The sequence below is a fragment of the Hemiscyllium ocellatum genome, chromosome 1, assembly GCF_020745735.1.
Source record: "Hemiscyllium ocellatum isolate sHemOce1 chromosome 1, sHemOce1.pat.X.cur, whole genome shotgun sequence".
Taxonomy (NCBI): domain Eukaryota; kingdom Metazoa; phylum Chordata; class Chondrichthyes; order Orectolobiformes; family Hemiscylliidae; genus Hemiscyllium; species Hemiscyllium ocellatum.
The window spans coordinates 3,514,796-3,531,674 of record NC_083401.1 but is presented as its reverse complement, the minus strand read 5'-3'; the positions used below and the strand labels follow the sequence as shown (position 1 = coordinate 3,531,674).

General features: G+C 45.2%; 1 protein-coding gene across 1 annotated transcript in view; it reads right to left on the bottom strand.

The window, feature by feature from the left end:
- Positions 1–16,879, bottom strand: part of LOC132817376 (disintegrin and metalloproteinase domain-containing protein 12-like) — a 183,893-nt gene that overhangs the window by 38,662 nt on the left and 128,352 nt on the right. Inside the window, exons 13-16 of the mRNA XM_060827794.1 lie at positions 16,557–16,649; positions 15,636–15,831; positions 13,506–13,614; positions 8,583–8,775 (exon numbers count right to left, since the gene is read on the bottom strand). Of these exons, the coding sequence (XP_060683777.1) occupies positions 8,583–8,775; positions 13,506–13,614; positions 15,636–15,831; positions 16,557–16,649 (591 nt within the window). The remainder of the gene's footprint in view (positions 1–8,582; positions 8,776–13,505; positions 13,615–15,635; positions 15,832–16,556; positions 16,650–16,879) is intronic.

Here is a 16,879-nt window from a genome sequence, read left to right as displayed (position 1 = left end):
AACAGGTTTAATTGGAAGCACACTAGCTTTCGGAGCGACGCTCCTTCATCAGGTGATTGTGGAGGGCTCAATCGTAACACAGAATTTATAGCAAACATTTGCAGTGTGATGTAACGGAAATTATACATTGCAAAATTGATTGTCTGTTAAGCCTTTCATCTGTTAGAATACAGTGATAGTTTCACTTCTTTCATGTGTAAATCACAAAACCCTTCTTTTTAAAGTTGCATTCTCGGGTTAGCTGTTAACAATGGTGATAGCTAGACAATACGCTGAAGGTATTAGCCCCCTGTGTTCTCTGTCTATGACCTGATGTTTAGATTGATTCTCATCTAATAATCTCACTTTTTGTCAGATGTGTTCAGGAGGGTTTCCTTACTCAGTATGTAGACAGGCCGACGAGGGGAGAGGCCATTTTGGATTTGGTGCTCGGCAACGAGCCAGGACAGGTGTCAGATCTCGCGGTGGGAGAGCACTTCGGTGACAGTGACCACAACTGCTTCACGTTTACCATCGCCTTGGAGAGGGGAAGGAGCAGTTACTGGGGGATGGTATTTAATTGGGGAAAAGGAAATTATGACACTTAGAGACTGGAGTTGGGAAGTACAGACTGGGAGCAATTGTTCCACAGAAAGGGCACAGCAGACGTGGGGGCTGTTTAAGGAGCAGTTGCTGTGAGTGATGCACAAATTTGTTCCTCTGAGACAGGTAAGAAGGGGTAAGATTGAGGAACCTTGGATGACGAGAACAGAGAAGCTCCTCATCAAAGCTAAGAAGGCAGCTTATGTAAGTTGGAGGAAGCAAGGATCTAGCTCAGCTTTAGAGGTTTACAGGCTGACTAGAAAAGACCTCAGAAATGGATTGAGGAGAGCCAGGAGGGGGCACGAGAAAGGCTTGGCAGGAAGGATTAGGGAGAACCCAAAGGCATTTTACTCATATGTGAGGATTAAGAGAATGATCAGGGAGAAGGTAGGGCCGATCAGGGATAGCAGAGGGACCTTTTGCATGGAGTCTGAGCAGATCGGGGAAGCCCGAAATGAGTTTTTTGCTTCGGTTTTCACCAAGGAAAGGGACCTTGTTGTAAATGAGAACATAGAGGAGCTGGGATACAGACGTGACCAGATCAGGATCGATGAAGTTGGTGTGCTGGAAATTTTGGAAAACATTAAGATTGATAAGTCCCCAGGGCCAGACCAGATTTATCCCAGGCTGCTCCGGGGAAGTTGCTAAGCCGCTAGAGAGGATATTTGCCTCCTCACTCTCCATGGGAATCATACCGGAGTATTGGAAGGAGGCAAATGTTGTTCCTCTTTTCAAGAAGGGTAATAGGGAAATCCCTGGCAATTACAGACCAGTCAGTCTCACGGCTGTGTCAGGAAAGTTTTGGAAAGAATTCTGAGGGATAAGATTTATGAGTATTTGGCAAAGCATCATGTGATTAAAGGCAGTCAGCATGGCTTTGTGAGGGGCAGGTCATGCCTCACAAATCTTACTGAGTTCTTTGAGGAGGTGACAAGACAGGTCGATGACGGTCCAGCAGTGGATGTGGTGGATATGGATCTCAGCAAGGCATTTGATAGGGTTCCCCATGGTAGGCTCATTCATAAAGTCAGGAAGTATGGGATACAAGGAGATTTGGCTATCTGGATTCAGAATTGGCTGGCTGACAGAAGGCAGAGAGTGGTTGTAGATGGAAAGCATTCTGCCTGGAGGTCAGTGTGAGTGGCATCCCGCAGGGCTCTGTTCTTGGGCCTCTGCTCTTTGTAGATTTTATAAATTACTTGGATGAGGAGATTGAGGGGTGGGTTAGTAAATTTGCAGATGACACAAAGGTTGGAGGTGCCGTCGATAGTATCGAGGGCTATTGCAGGCTGCAGCGTGACATGGACAGGATGCAGAGCTGGGCTGAGAAATGGCGGATGGAGTTCAGCCTGAATAAATGCAAAGTGATACACTTTGGAAGGTCGAACTCAAATGCTGAATATAGGATTAAAGACAGGATTCTTGGCAGTGTGGAGGAACAGAGGGATCTGGGTGTGCAAGTACATAGATCCCTCAAAGTTGCCACCCAAGTGGATAGGGTTGTTAAGAAAGCATGTAGTGTTTTGGCTTTCGTTAACAGGGGGATCGAGTTTAAGACCCACGAGATTTTGCTGCAGCTCTACAAGTCCCTGGTGAGACCACACTTGGAATATTATGTCTGCTTGTGGTCGCCCTATTATAGGAAAGATAGGCTGTGGAGAGGGTGCAAAGAAGGTTTACCAGGATGCTGCCTGGACTGGAGGGCTTGCCTTATGACGAAAGGCTGAATAAGCTGAGGCTTTTCTCTCTGGAGAGAAGGAGGAAGAGAGGAGACCTGATCGAGGTGTACAAGGTAATGAGTGGAATAGATAGAGTCAATAGCCAGAGACTTTTCCCCAGGGCAGGATTGACGGATACGAGGAGTCATAATTTGAAGATATTAGGAGGGAGGTATAAAGGAGACATCAGAGGTAGTATCTTTACACAGAGAGTTGTGAATGTGTGGAATGCGTTGCCAGCTGTGGTGGTGGAAGCAGAGTCATTGGGGACATTTAAGTGACTGCTGGACATGCACATGGATAGCAGTGAGTTGAGGGGGGCGTAGGTTGTTACTATATTTTACACTAGGATTAAATCTCAGCACAACATCGTGGGCCAAAGGGCCTGTTCTGTGCTGTACTTTTCTATGTTCTATCACGGGCTCAGCCAGCATTTATTTGCTATCGCTAGTTTCCCAGACCGACATTAGGAGTTAACCCCATTGCTGTGGAGCCAGACCAGGTAAGATGGAACTTTATCTCAAAAGTACAGCACAGAAACGGGCCCTTTGGCCCATAATACTGGGCCAAACATGACGCCAAATTAAACTAAACCCATCAGCCTGCCCTTGGTCCATATGCCTCCATTCCTGGCATATTGACGTGTTTATCTAAAAGTCTCCCTTTTGTATCAGCCTCCACTACATTCCCAGGCAGTGTGTTCCCCTCTCCTCCCATTCTCTCCTCCCATTCTCTCCTCACATGCCCTTTGAAATTCCCCCTCTCATCTTAAATGCATACCTCCTAGCATTAGACATTTCAACTCTGGGAGAAAGAGTCTGACTATCAATTCTATCTACATATCTCATAACTGTATAGACTTGTATCAGGTGTCCCTTCAGCCTCGGCCTCTCCACAGAAAACAACCCAAGTTTTTCTAGCCTTTCCTTATAGCCCATACCCTCTCATCCAGGCAGCATCCTGGGAAACCTGCTCTGCACCCTCTCCACATCCTCCTGTAATGAGGCGACCCGAGTTGGATGCAATACTCTAAAGTGCGGCCTCACCAAAATCTTACAAAGTTACAACATGACATCCTAACTCTTGGACTCAATTCAACAATACCACACACCCTCTTTACCACCCTAACTATGTACATGGTCACATTCAGGGAGCGATGGCCTTGAACGCATAAATCTTATCGTTAAGAATTCTTCCCATAGCTTCCCATCCAATGATGAGAGACTCACTGGTTTGTAGCTTTCTGGATTGTCCCTATTTCCCTTCTTGCCCAAGTCCTCCAGGACCTCTCCAGTGCTGAGCAAGCTTCCTTCCTTTCAGGGTATTAGTAAACCAAATCAACAATAACCTCATGGTCATCATTAGACTCTTAATTCCAGATTTTATTTTTAACTGAACTCAAATTCCACCCTCTGCTATGGCAAATTCAAACCCAGGCCCCCAGAACATTACTTGGGTCTCTGGATTGTCAGTGCAGTGATAATACCATGAGGCTATTGTCACCTACTAAACAAGTTGCTCATATTCCAGTAGGAAGGAAGGACAAGGATAGCATGGTAAGAGACACTCAGATGATGAGGGAGTTTGTGAGTTTCATCAAAAAAGAGAAAGAAGCACATGTAAGATTGAGGAAGCGGCCTGTGAGGAATATGAAAAAAAAGGAAAGGATTCTGGCAGGAAATTAGAAGAGCAAGAGGGGTCATGAAGTGACCTGAGCAAGGAGGGTTAAAGAGAAACCCAAAGGATTGTATACGTGCATTACATACAAGGGAGAAGGTAGGACCACTCAAGGATAAAGGAGGGAAGATATGTTTCGGGGCAGAGGATGGGGCTAGATCCAAACCGAGTGCTTTGTTTCGGTATTCACTCAGGAATTGGATATGGAGGATGGTAAGATGTGCGTGGAGCATGCTAATATGCTCGGGAGGTATTTTTAAATCAAGAAAGAAGTGGCGTTAAGTCTCTTCAAGGAGATGAAGATGGACAAGTCCCCAGGGCCCGAGGGTATCGACCCCAGGTTATTGGGAGAGGGAAGGGAGGAGATGGCTGAAGCCTTGACCAATATACTTTAACCTCGCTAGGCACTGGAGAGACCCCAGAGGACTGGTATGTAGCTAATGTTGTTCCTCTGTTCAAGAAGGGAAATAGGCAGATGCAGGAAACTATAGATGAGTGAGTCACACAGCCAGAGGTTGAGAAGCTATTGGAAAGAATTCTTAGCAATAGGATTTATGCAGATTTGGAAAAACATGGTTTAATTGTGCAGGGAAGGCCGTATCTTACTGACTTGATTAAATTTTTCGAGGAGGTGACAAAGTGTTTGATGAGCATGGAGCAATGGATTTTAATAAGGCTTTCCAGAAGGTTCCTCAAGGTAACTCATCCAGGAGATGAAGATGCCTGGTATCCATGGTGACTTGGCCACGTGGGTTCAGAATTGGCTTGCCCAGAGAAGCAAACAGCAATGGTGGAATGTTGTTTATGACTAGTGGTGTTCCGCATGAATCCGTGCTGGGACCTCTGCTGTTAGTGAGATAGAAAATGACTTGGATGGAAATGTAGATGGCTGGGTTAGTAAGTTTCCTGATAATACAAAAATCAGTGGAGTTGTGGATTGTGTAGAAGGTTATAACAAAGAACATCACAGCACGGTACAGGTGCTTTGGCCCTCAATATTGTGCCAAACTGTGGAACCAATCTGAAGCCCATCTATCCTATACCATTTCATTTTCATCCATATTCTAATCCAATGACCTTTTAAATACCCTTAAAGTTGGTGAGTATACTATTGTTGCAGGCAGGGTGTTCCCCGCCCTTACTACTCTCTGAGTAAAGAAACTATCTCTGACATCTGTCCTATATCTACCACCCCTCAATTTAAAGCTATGTCTCCTCATGCTAGCCATCACTATCTGAGGAAAAAGGCTATCCCTGTCCATCCTATCTAACCCTCTGATTATCTTATATGTCTCAATTAAGTCACCTCTCAACCTGCCTCTCTTGAATGAAAACAGCCTCCAGTCCCTCAGCCTTTCCTCATAAGACCTTCCCTCCATACCAGGCAACATCCCAGTAAATCTCCTCTGCAGTAACTGAACTCCAGGATGAACATTTCCCGTCAACCACCACCCTCTGTCTTCTTTCAGCTAGCCAATGTCTGATCTAAGACACTAAATCATTCTCAAGCCCATGCCTCTGTATTTTGTGCAACAGTCCACCATGGGGAACCTTATCAAACCCCTTACTGAAATCCATATACACCACATCAACCACTTCACCCTCATCCACCTGTTTAGTCACCTTCTCAAAGAACTCAATAAGGTTTGTGAGGCACGACCTGCCCTTCACAAAACCGTGCTGACTATCCCTAATCAAGTTATTCCTTTCGAGATGATTATAAATCCTATTTGTCATAACCTTTTCTTACACTTTACCAACAACTAAAGTAAGGCTCACTGGTCTATAATTCCCAGGGTTGTCTCTACTCCCCTTCATGAACAAGGAGACAACATTTGCTATCCCCAATCTTCTGACACTATTCCTGGAGACAATGACGATTTAAAGATCAAAGCCAAAGATTCTGTAATCTCCTCCTTGGCTTCTCAGAGAATCCTAAAATAAATCCCATCTGGCCCAGGGGACTTATCTAATTTCATACTCTCCAGAACTGCTAACACCTCCTCCTTGTGAACCTCAATCCTGTCTAGTCTACCAGTCTGTATCTCAGTATTCTCCTCAACAACATTGTCTTTTTCTAGTGTGAATACTGACAAAAAAAATTCATTTAGGGCTTCTTCTATCTCCCTGGAGTCCTCGCACAACTTCCCAGTACTGTCCTTGATTGGCCTTAATCTTAATCTAGTCATTTTTTATTCCTGATATACCTATAGAAAGCTTGAGGGTTTCCTTGATCGCATCTGCCAACTTCTCATGTTCCCTTCTGGCTCATCTTAGCTCTCTCTTTCAGTCTTTCATGACTAACCTGTAACTCTCAATCGCTCTAACTGAGCCTCCATGTCTCATCCGAACCTAAGCCTCTTGACAAGGTTGTCAAAGGGTCCAGCTGGATAAAGATCAGTGGTAGATATGGGCGGAGAAATGGCAGGTGGACGTTAATCCGGCTAAGTGTGAGATGCTGCACTTTGAGAGATCAAGTGTTAAGGGAAAGTGTACAGTTAAAGGCAGGACTCTGAACTGCACTGATGAACAGAGGGATCTTGGGTCCATAGCATCTTGAAAGTGGCCACACAAATAGACAGGGTGATAAAGAAGGTGTACTGCATGCTTGCAATTATTGGTCGGGGGAACTGAGTACAAGAGTCAGTACAAAATTCCTGATGCAGGGCTTGTGCCCAAAATATTGCCTCTCCTGCTCCTCAGATGCTGCTTGACTGGTTGTGCTTTTCCAGCACCACACTTTTCGACTGTTACCCTCATGCTGTGTTACAGGACCCTGAATAGCATTGATGCACAGGGGGATCTTGGCATTCAAGTCCATAGTTCCCTGAAAGTGGCCACTCAAGCAGACAGGATGGTAAAGGTGGTGTATGGAATGCATCTTGTCGGGGAATTGAGTACAAGAGTCAGGATGTCATGTTACAGCTTTGTAAGACTTTGGTTAGGCCACACTTAGAGTATTGTGTTCAGTTCTGGTCATGCTACTGGACTAATGGGCATGAGCTATAAAGAATGGATGGAAAAAGTCATATTGTTTGCTCTGGCGCTGTGGAGGGTGAAAAGAGAATTGATAGAAATCTATAAAATGTACAGATCAGGTGAACAATCAGAATCTTTTTCCCAAAGTTGAACTATCTAATATTAGGGGGTATGCATTTAAGGTGAGAGGGGGGAGTTCAAAGCAGAGGGAGGGGCAAGTTTTCCCCATGGTAGGAGTCAGGAAGGTGTTGCTAGGGGTGGGGCTGGGAGCAGATACGATAAAGGTGTAGAAGGGGCTTTTAGATAAGCACATGAAGGACTATGCAAGGAATGGAGGGCTATGGACTAGTTGAATTGAATTGAGTTGAATTTATTGTCAGGTGTACTGAGGCACAGTGAAAAGCTTTGTCTTGAGAGCAATACGGGCAGATCACAGAGTTAATTAGCAGAGATCAGTAAATAATAGGTAAACAGCAACAATAACAAAAACACTGGGACAGGCGAATGTTAAGAGTTTGTGCGTCCATTCAATATTCTAACAAACTGTTCTGAAACCGGCTGGTGTGTGTTCAGGCTTCTGTACCTTCTCCCCGATGGTAGAGGGTGTAGTAAAACATTGCCCAGGGTGGGATGGAGCTTTGGGAATGCTGGCGGCCTTTCCTTGACAGCGGGCCTGGTAGATGGAGTCTCGAGATGGGAGGTTGGTCTTTGTGATTGTCTGGGCCGAGTCACCACTCTCTGTAACCGTCTCTGATCTTGAATGGTACAGTTACCATACCAGGTAGTATACAGAGCAGGCAGAAGGGATTAGTTTAATTTGGAACAATGCTTTGCACATAATCATGGGCCGAAGGGCCAGTGCATGTGCTGCACTGTGTGATGTTCAAAATTCTGAACCCTCCTGGATACTCTGAACAAAGTCTGCTCCATCTCAGCCTCTGGTACAAAGGGAGACCCAGGCTGAAGTGGGGACTGCAGATGCTGGAGATTAGAATCTAGATTAGAGTGGTGCTGGAAAAGCACAGCAGGACAGGCAGCATCCGAGGAGCAGGAAAATCAGGAATGATGCAGTGCTTTTGCCTGAAACGTCGATTTTCCTGCTCTTTGGATGATGCCTGCTCCACACTAATCTTGACAAGGAGAGACCCAGTCAATATTGGGGAAGTTAAACCCACTCACCACAACAGTCCTGGTGGTTTTTTTACATTCTTCCCTGATCTGCTTGTGTCCAGATCTCAACTGCATTTTTGATCTGAAATGTCAGCAGCACTTGTTGCTTGTTTATTAATGGAGACAGCAGTTTGATGAAGATGCTGAAATTGTTGGATGAATGTAATGACAATGATTATTAAGGCAGTGCAGTGGATGTTATTTATGTGGGTTTCAGGAAATGAGAAATGGCAATGATAGGGAGAAGATAAAGAGTTGGTGCATAACATGAGGAGAGGACTTGCACTGGAGATGGATTTAATATAAATTCAAAGGAAATGCAGAGAATGTTTGAGAAACTCAGTGGGTCTGGCAAAATCTGTACAGAGAGAAACAAAACTAAAGCTTTGAATCTGATATCTCTCGTCTTCAGAAGTTTAATTTAACATGACTTCCTAGTGACTGTCAATGACTCACCTTCTTGTCCCCACACTTTGTACCTTGTCGAACTAAGTCTGGAGAAATGGAATCAGGTAAATTCGAAAACGTCCCCCTGCATTTTATCTGCACGTGGTCAATCTCAAATTTGGTCGTGGAGAAATGTACATTCCCTCCTTGAATTGGAGAGGAATTTCCACCCTTGCACTGAATCTTCCCACACTTCACATCTCTGTAGGGAAGAGAACAATAAAACACTTTGAGCTTCATGTACACTGGGAAGGCTAACTTTGATGGCATGAGGCAAAAACATTCAAAAGCTGATTGGAGGCAGATGTTCGCAGGTAAGATGACGGCTGGAAAATGGGAAGCCTTCAGAAATGAGATAACAAGAATCCAGAGAATGTATGTTCCTGTCAGGGTGAAAGGGAAGGCTGGTAGGTATAGGGAACACTGGATGACTAAAGAAATTGAGGGTTTGGTTAAGAAAAAGAAGGAAGCATATGTCAGGTCTAGACAGGATAGATCGAGTGAATCCTTAGAAGAGTATAAAGGCAGTATAAACTCAGCGAGTCATGAGTTCATGGAATGCCCTGCCAGTAACAGTGGTGGACTCTCCCTCTTTATGGGCATTAAAACCGGCATTGGATAGGCATATGGCGGATAGTGGGCTAGTGTAGGTTAGGTAGGCTTGGATCGGAGCAACATCGAGGCCAAAGGGCCTGTACTGCGCTGTATTTTTCTATGTTCTATGAGTATACTTAAGAGGGAAATCAGGAAGGCAAAACGGGGACATGAGATAACTTTGGCAAATAGAATTAAGGAGAATCCAAACGGTTTTTACAAATATATTAAGGTCAAAAGGGTAACTAGGGAGAGAATAGGGCCCCTCAAAGATCAGCAAGGCGGCCTTTGTGTGGAGCCACAGAAAATGGGGGAGATACTAAATGAGTATTTTGCATCAGTATTTACTGTGGAAAAGGATATGGAAGATATAGACTGTTGGGAAATAGATGGTGACATCTTGCAAAATGTCCAGATTACAGAGGAGGAAGTGCTGGATGTCTTGAAATGCATAAAATTAGATAAATCCCCAGGACCTGATCGGGTGTACCCGGGAACTCTGTGGGAAGCTAGAGACGTGATTGCTAGGCCTCTTGCTGAGATATTTGTATCATCGATAGTCACAGGTGAGGTGCCAGAAGACTAGAGGTTGGCAAACGTGGTGCCACTGTTTAAGAAGGGCGGTAAAGACAAGCCAGGGAACTATAGACCGGTGAGCCTGACCTCAGTGGTGGGCAAGTTGTTGGAGGGAATCCTGAGGGACAGGATGTACATGTATTTGGAAAGGCAAGGACTGATTAGGGATAGCCAACATGGCTTTGTGGGTGGGAAATCATGTCTCACAAACTTGATTGAGTTTTTTGAAGAAGTAACAAAGGGGATTGATGAGAGCAGAGCGGTAGATGTGATTTATATGGACTTCAGGAAGGCATTCGACAAGGTTCCCCATGGGAGACTGATTAGCAAGGTTAGATCTCATGGAATTCACGGAGAACTAGCCATTTGGATACAGAACTGGCTCAAAGGTAGAAGACAGAGTGTGATGGTTGAGGGTTGTTTTTCAGACTGGAGGCCTGTGACCAGTGGAGTGCCACAAGGATCGGTGCTGGGTCCACTACTTTTCACCATTTATATAAATGATTTGGATGCGAGCATAAGAGGTATAATTAGTAAGTTTGCAGATGACACCAAAATTGGAGGTGTAGTGGACAGCGAAGAGGGTTACCTCAGATTACAACAGGATCTGGACCAGATGGGCCAATGGGCTGAGAAGTGGCAGATGGAGTTTAATTCAGATAAATGCGAGGTGCTACACTTTGGGAAAGCAAATCTTAGCAGGACTTATACACTTAATAATAAGGTCCGAGGGAGTGTTGCTGAACAAAGAGACCTTGGAGTGCAGGTTCATAGCTCCTTGAAAGTGGAGTCGCAGGTTGATAGGATAGTGAAGAAGGCGCTTGGTATGCTTTCCTTTATTGGTCAGAGTATTGAGTACAGGAGTTGGGAGTTCATGTTGCGGCTGTACAGGACATTGGTTAGGCCACTGATGGAATATTGCTTGCAATTCTGGTCTCCTTCCTATCAGAAAGATGTTGTGAAACTTGAAAAGATTTACAAGGATGTTGCCAGGGTTGGAGGATCTGAGCTACAGGGAGAGGCTGAACAGGCTGGGGCTTTTTTCCCTGGAGTGTCGGAGGCTGAGGGGTGACCTTATAGAGGTTTACAAAATTATGAAGGGCATGGATAGGATAAATAGGCAAAGTATTTTCCCTGGGATCGGGGAGTCCAGAACTAGAGGGCATAGGTTTAGGGTGAGAGGGGAAAGATATAAAAGAGACCTACGGGTCAACTTTCTCATATAGAGGGTGGTACGTGTATGGAATGAGCTGCCAGAGGATGGGATGGAGGCTGGTACAATTGTAACATTTAAGAGGCATTTGGATGGGTATATGAATAGGAAGGGTTTGGAGGGATATGGGCCGGGTGCTGGCAGGTGGGACTAGATCGGGTTGGGATATTTGGTCGGCATGGACGGGTTGGGCTGAAGGGTCTGTTTCCGTGCTGTACATCTCTATGACTCTATGACCAGCTGCTGCAGTTGGTATTGTGACCAGCTTGGCCATCTCAATGTCTGTGAATTCACTTTGTGTCTGTACTCGTTTCCCTCCTTCTGGCTGTTAAAATGTGGCCAATCAGTGATCCTACATTTGCCAAAGGGTTGCACATCCAATTGAATGAAAGCACAGCACCAGTGGAAACAGGCCCTTGCTCCACACACAGCCCAGTGCCCAATCCACAAGGAACAACCAACTCATGGCATCAGCTTCCAATCTCAGCAATCTCGGAACTTTTCAGACAATCGGAGCATTGAGGCTGAGTAATTGACACAGTGAGGCTGTGTTCATCTAAGCACAATGCTAGTTGTTAACCCACCAGATGGCATGGACAGGTTGGAGAGGCAGTTAGAAATAATGAGGAGCTGGGGGCTGTGATGGATGGCAGAAAACCTGCAGTGTACTTGGATCAATGGGTTTTCTCTGGGAGGGGTATGGAGGGAGTGCAGGAATCTCCTGTGGTTATTCCCATCTCAAACAAGTATGAGGTTCTGGAGAGTGTAAGGGGTGGTGAACTCTCAGGGGAATGTAGCAATGACAGCCAGGTTTCTGGTACTGAGGCTGGCACTAATGTAACAAAGGATATGTCAGGTTCTAAGGGATCGATTGTGATAGGGCATTCTCTAGTCTGAGGCACAGACAGACCTTTCTGTGGCTGGCAATGAGATATCAGAATGGTGTGTTCCCTCCAGAGTCAAGGGTGTACTACAGAGAGTGCAGAATATTCTCAAAGTGGAGAAGGACCAGCATCATACACATTGGCAATAATAACATAGGAAGAGGAAAAAGGTGAGGTTATGAGGCGAGAATATAGGAAATTAGGCAGGAAATTAAAAAGTTGGTCTCAAGGATAGTAATACCTGAATTAGAGTCAAAGTCATGGAAACAGACCCTTCAGTTCAACTCGTCCATGCCGACAAGATATTCAAAACCAATCTAGTACCAAGAGGAAGCTATGGTTGAGTGGGATTATCTCTAGATTGTTAATCCAGAGATCCAGATAAGATTCTGGGGACTTGGGTTGAAATCCTGCCATGGACTTTGGAGTTCAATAACCATCTGGAATTAAGAATCTAATGATAACCATGAATCCATTGTTGATTGTTGGAAAAACCCATTGGATTCATTCATGTCCTTTCGGGAAGGAACCTGACATCCTTACTTGGTCTGGCCTTCAGGTGAATCTAGACCCACAGCAATGTGACTGCTTCTTACCTGTCCTCTGGGGAATTAGCAGTGGGCAGGAAATGCTGCCCAGCCAGCAACTCCCTCATCCTGTGAATGAATAAAAACAACTTGCCAGCACCCAGCCCATATCCCACCAAACCCTTCCTATTCATATACCCATCCAAATGCCTTTTAAATGCTGTAATTGTACCAGCCTCCACCACATCTTCTGGCAGCTCATTCCATACATGTACCACCCTCTGCGTGAAAAGTTTGCACCTTAGATCTCCTTTATATCTTTCCCCTCTCACCCTAAACCTATGCCCCCTAGTTCTGGACTCCCCGACCCCAGGGAAAAGACTTTGCCTATTTACCCTATCCATGTCCCTCATAATTTTGTAAACCTTGATAAGGTCACCCCTCAGCTTCCGACGCTTCCCAGCCTGTTCAGCCTCTCCCTGTAGGTCAAATCCTCCAACCCTGACAACATCCTTGTAAATTTTTTCTGAACCCTTTCAAGTATTCCAACAATGGCCTAACCAATGTCCTGTACCTCCCAACTCTGATACTCAATGCTCTGACTAATAAAGAAAAACACACCAAACACCTTCTTCCCTATCCTCTCTACCTGCAATTCCACTTTCAAGGAGCTATGAACTTGGTTCTTCCTGTCTACTCTATTTCTAACCCCTCACGATTTTGTATACCTCAATCATGTCCCCCCCCCCCCCCCCCACCTTCTGTTCCGATATAAACCACCCCAACCTCTCCATTCTCTCGTTGTAGTTACAATTCTCCAACCCAGGATACATTATGGGAAACAGTACCAGATTGTGGCAACCAAACACTTTTCACTGTATTATCAAGATAGATGAGACAATAAGTAAAGCATTAATTCATTAATCAAATCTTCTCTGCACTATCCCAGAGCAATTACCACCTTCCTATAAGGTAGTGACCAGAACTGCACAGAATACCCCCAGTCTAGTCTCATCAATTGTACGATTTATTTAATCAGAATCAGAAACAATATGAAATGCACACATTTTTAATGTTACATTTATGACTGAAAAATATGGCTATTTTAGAATTGCTGGGAATCTTATATGAAACGTACTTGCTTTGGCATTTGATGTAATCATTATTGTCATTCTTTCCGCAGTTTCCAAAGGGGCTTCCTGCTTTATTTGTATATACGTAACATACATCTTCAGCAGATCTTGCACCTATCAGAAAGAAAGGGAGAGATATATAAACCAGAAGAAAGTCTCCAAACCAGAGACTCTAAACTGTTCCCAGTCACTCAGACCTCTCCCCAGCCCAGCCCAGCCCGGCCCAGCCCAGCCCGGCCCAGCCCAGCCCAGCCCAGCCCGGCCCAGCCCAGCCCGGCCCAGCCCAGCCCGGCCCGGCCCGAGTGAGCAGTTACAGACACACAGATGGAGAGACAACGATACTGTTCCAAAGTTCTGATGCAAAAATTATTACCAGAAAAGATTATGTGGACCCATACAAATCGAGTTGAATGTTTTAAACGAGTCACTTTTGCTGAGGAAATGCCACTGAATCCAACAGCAAGACTCAGTGTGTTCAGATGGAGCTGTGCAGACTGGGGAACTCCTGAGAGAGAGAACACACACGTGGCCCAGTTTCTGTGTGGAATTGCTATTCTGCACTAGAACAGAGACAGAGAGAGAAAGATAGATAAATGGATAGAGAGAGAGAGAGAGAGAGAGAACGAGAGAGTGTGTAAATTTGACCTGACGTGAAGAAACAGCTCATTGTTCCCTCTGTCCTTCTTTGCAATTCCTGTCAGCAATGTGGAATTTATCGCTTTACTAATTACGGAGGGTTCCTCAGGGATTTAATTGAAATCCACCACAGTGTGTCCAGCAAAGGGGGAAATCAGCTCATTATAATCTCTCGAAGAAGACCTCCGGAGTTACCAGAGCAGTTTGTGTGTTCAATAACTCCCTGGAATCAGATCTGCATCTATGATTTATTCACTTTGCATTAGTTTGATAATTGGGCATGGTGTTGAAAAGTATAAAATGGAGGCCCAAGACTTAGACATACAAGGATATTTCAGAGGTGTATGTGGAGGCAATTACAGAGGGAGGAAAATGGAGAGATTTTAGACAGATATGAAAAAGAATGAGAATTTTAAAATGATTGCTTGCTTAACCAGATGCAAATGACCTTGAGATAATAAGATACAGGAACAGAATTAGGCCATTCAGCCCATTGAGTTGCTTCTGCCACTCAATCATAGCTTTTTTTTTATTCATTTGCGGAATGTGGGCATCGCTGGCTGGGTCAGCATTTCCACCCGTCTCTAGCTATCCTCGAGATGGTGGTCATGAGATGCCTTCTTGAATCAGTCTTTTGTGAGTTGACCCACAATGCCCTGAGAGGGGGAATTCCAGGACTCTGACCCAGTCACAGTGAAGGAACGGTGATATATTTCCAAGTCAGGATGGTGAGTGGCTTGGGGGGGGAACTTGCAGGGGATGGGTGTTCCCATGTATCTGCTGCCCTTGTCCTTCTAGATGGAAGTGGCTGTGGGTTTGGAAGGTGTTGTCTGAGGATCTTTGGTGAATTTCTGCAGTGCTTCTTGTAGACAGTACACACTGCGGCTACTGAGTGTTGGTGGTGGAGGGAGGGGATGTTTGGGATGTGCTGCCAATTAAGCGGGGGCTGCTTTGTCCTGGATGGTGTCAAGCTTCTTGTGTGTTGTTGGAGCTGCCCCCATCTTCTCATCCCTTTCTAGTCCAGTGACATTTCAAACACATCATCACCTTTCCTGTTCTCTCTGCTATGACTCTTGACAATATTATTAACCAATGTAGCTGATTTAAATAACTTCAAAAAAATTGCTCATCAGCTGCTGGAGGCTACAAATATAAACAGCAGTAAACCCACAAAACAATGCTGAAAACCTACAGAACACTCATACAGAGAACACTGGAGAAACTCAGCAGGTCTGGCAGCATCGATGCAGAGACAGAAACATAGATAACCTTTCAGAATTTCATCTTTCATGGTTCTATTGTATTTCTCTCTATCTCCACTTCCTGCTCTGCCTGATGAAGAATGAGCACAAACATTCCCTCCCCCTCGGCACCCATTTTCCCCTTGCACCAAGTCTATATATCTCACATTGTATAACGATTCACTTTTGTAGTTTCTTGCTCTCTGCTCTCCCATGCTTGCTGTAAGATTAGGGGAGACCCTAGTGCTGTATACTCACCAGGACCCCAGATCTCCTGGCACTGTTTATCTGCAGACTGGCAGATACCATCGCTGCAGTATAAAGTCCCATTGCTGCAGTTGTGCCCATGTTGCAGAAACACATTTTCGGGGCAATCAGAGGAATTTCCTGAACAGAACTCCGGCAGGTCACATTCTCCCATCAGCCCTCGGCACATTGTCCCTGCTGGAAGGAACTGCAGAACAAAGACTGCAATGAAATGTGCTGCCATTTTAACAGAACATATTTATTGGGGGTCAGGAGGTACATTCCTCATTGCAGTATTCTTAGCCTCTGAGTCTAGTTGAATTTCTGATCAATGATAACTTCCCAGAATGTTAATAGTGGGGGATTCAGTGATAGTCATACCATTGAAAGTCAAGGGCTGGTGGTTAGAGTGTCTTTTACTGGAGATGGTCATAACTTGGCATTTCTGTGACAGAAATATCACTTGCCATGTGTCAGTCCAAGCCTGGATATTGTCCTGAACATGGACTGCTTCAGAACCTGAGGAGTTGTGAATGGGACTGAACATTGTGAACATTCCCACTTCTGACCTTATGGTGGAGGGAGGGTCATTGATGATGCAGTTGAAGATGGTTGGACCAAGGACACTACCCTGAGGAACTCCAGCAGAGATGTCCTGGAGCTGAGATGACTGACTTCCAACAATCACAACATCTCCCTGTGTGCCCAGGTGTGACTCTAACAGACTTGGAGAGGTTGTCCCCTGAAACCCATTGGTTCTAGCTTTGTCAGGGCTCCTTGACGCGACACTCGGTCGAATGCAGCCTTGATGTCAAAGGCATTCCAGTTACCTGCCACGGTATTAACATGACCAGATCATTTCCACCATAACTCCTTGCCCCATCTCCCAGAGCCCTCTGTAGAACCGTGTCCCATGATGCAGTGAGATCTTACTTGACAGTCTTTGCAGCAGGTATCCGTGGATGGGCACTGTGCCCCAGGTTTAAGTTTACACGTTGAGGGCTCACAGCAGGGGTCGGTACACTCCTGAGGGTAAAACAGAGAGAGAGTGAGAATGAGAGTGGGAGAGAGAGAGTGAGAGTGAGATTGAGGGTGACAGTGAGAGTGAGAGTGTGAGTGAGAGTGAGAGTGAGAGTGAGGGTGAAAGTGAGAGTGAGAATGAGAGAGTGAGAGTGACAGAGAGAGTGAGAGTGACAGAGAGAGTGAAAGAGTGAGAGTGAGAGAGAGAGAGTGAGAGCAAGAGAGAGAGTGAGAGA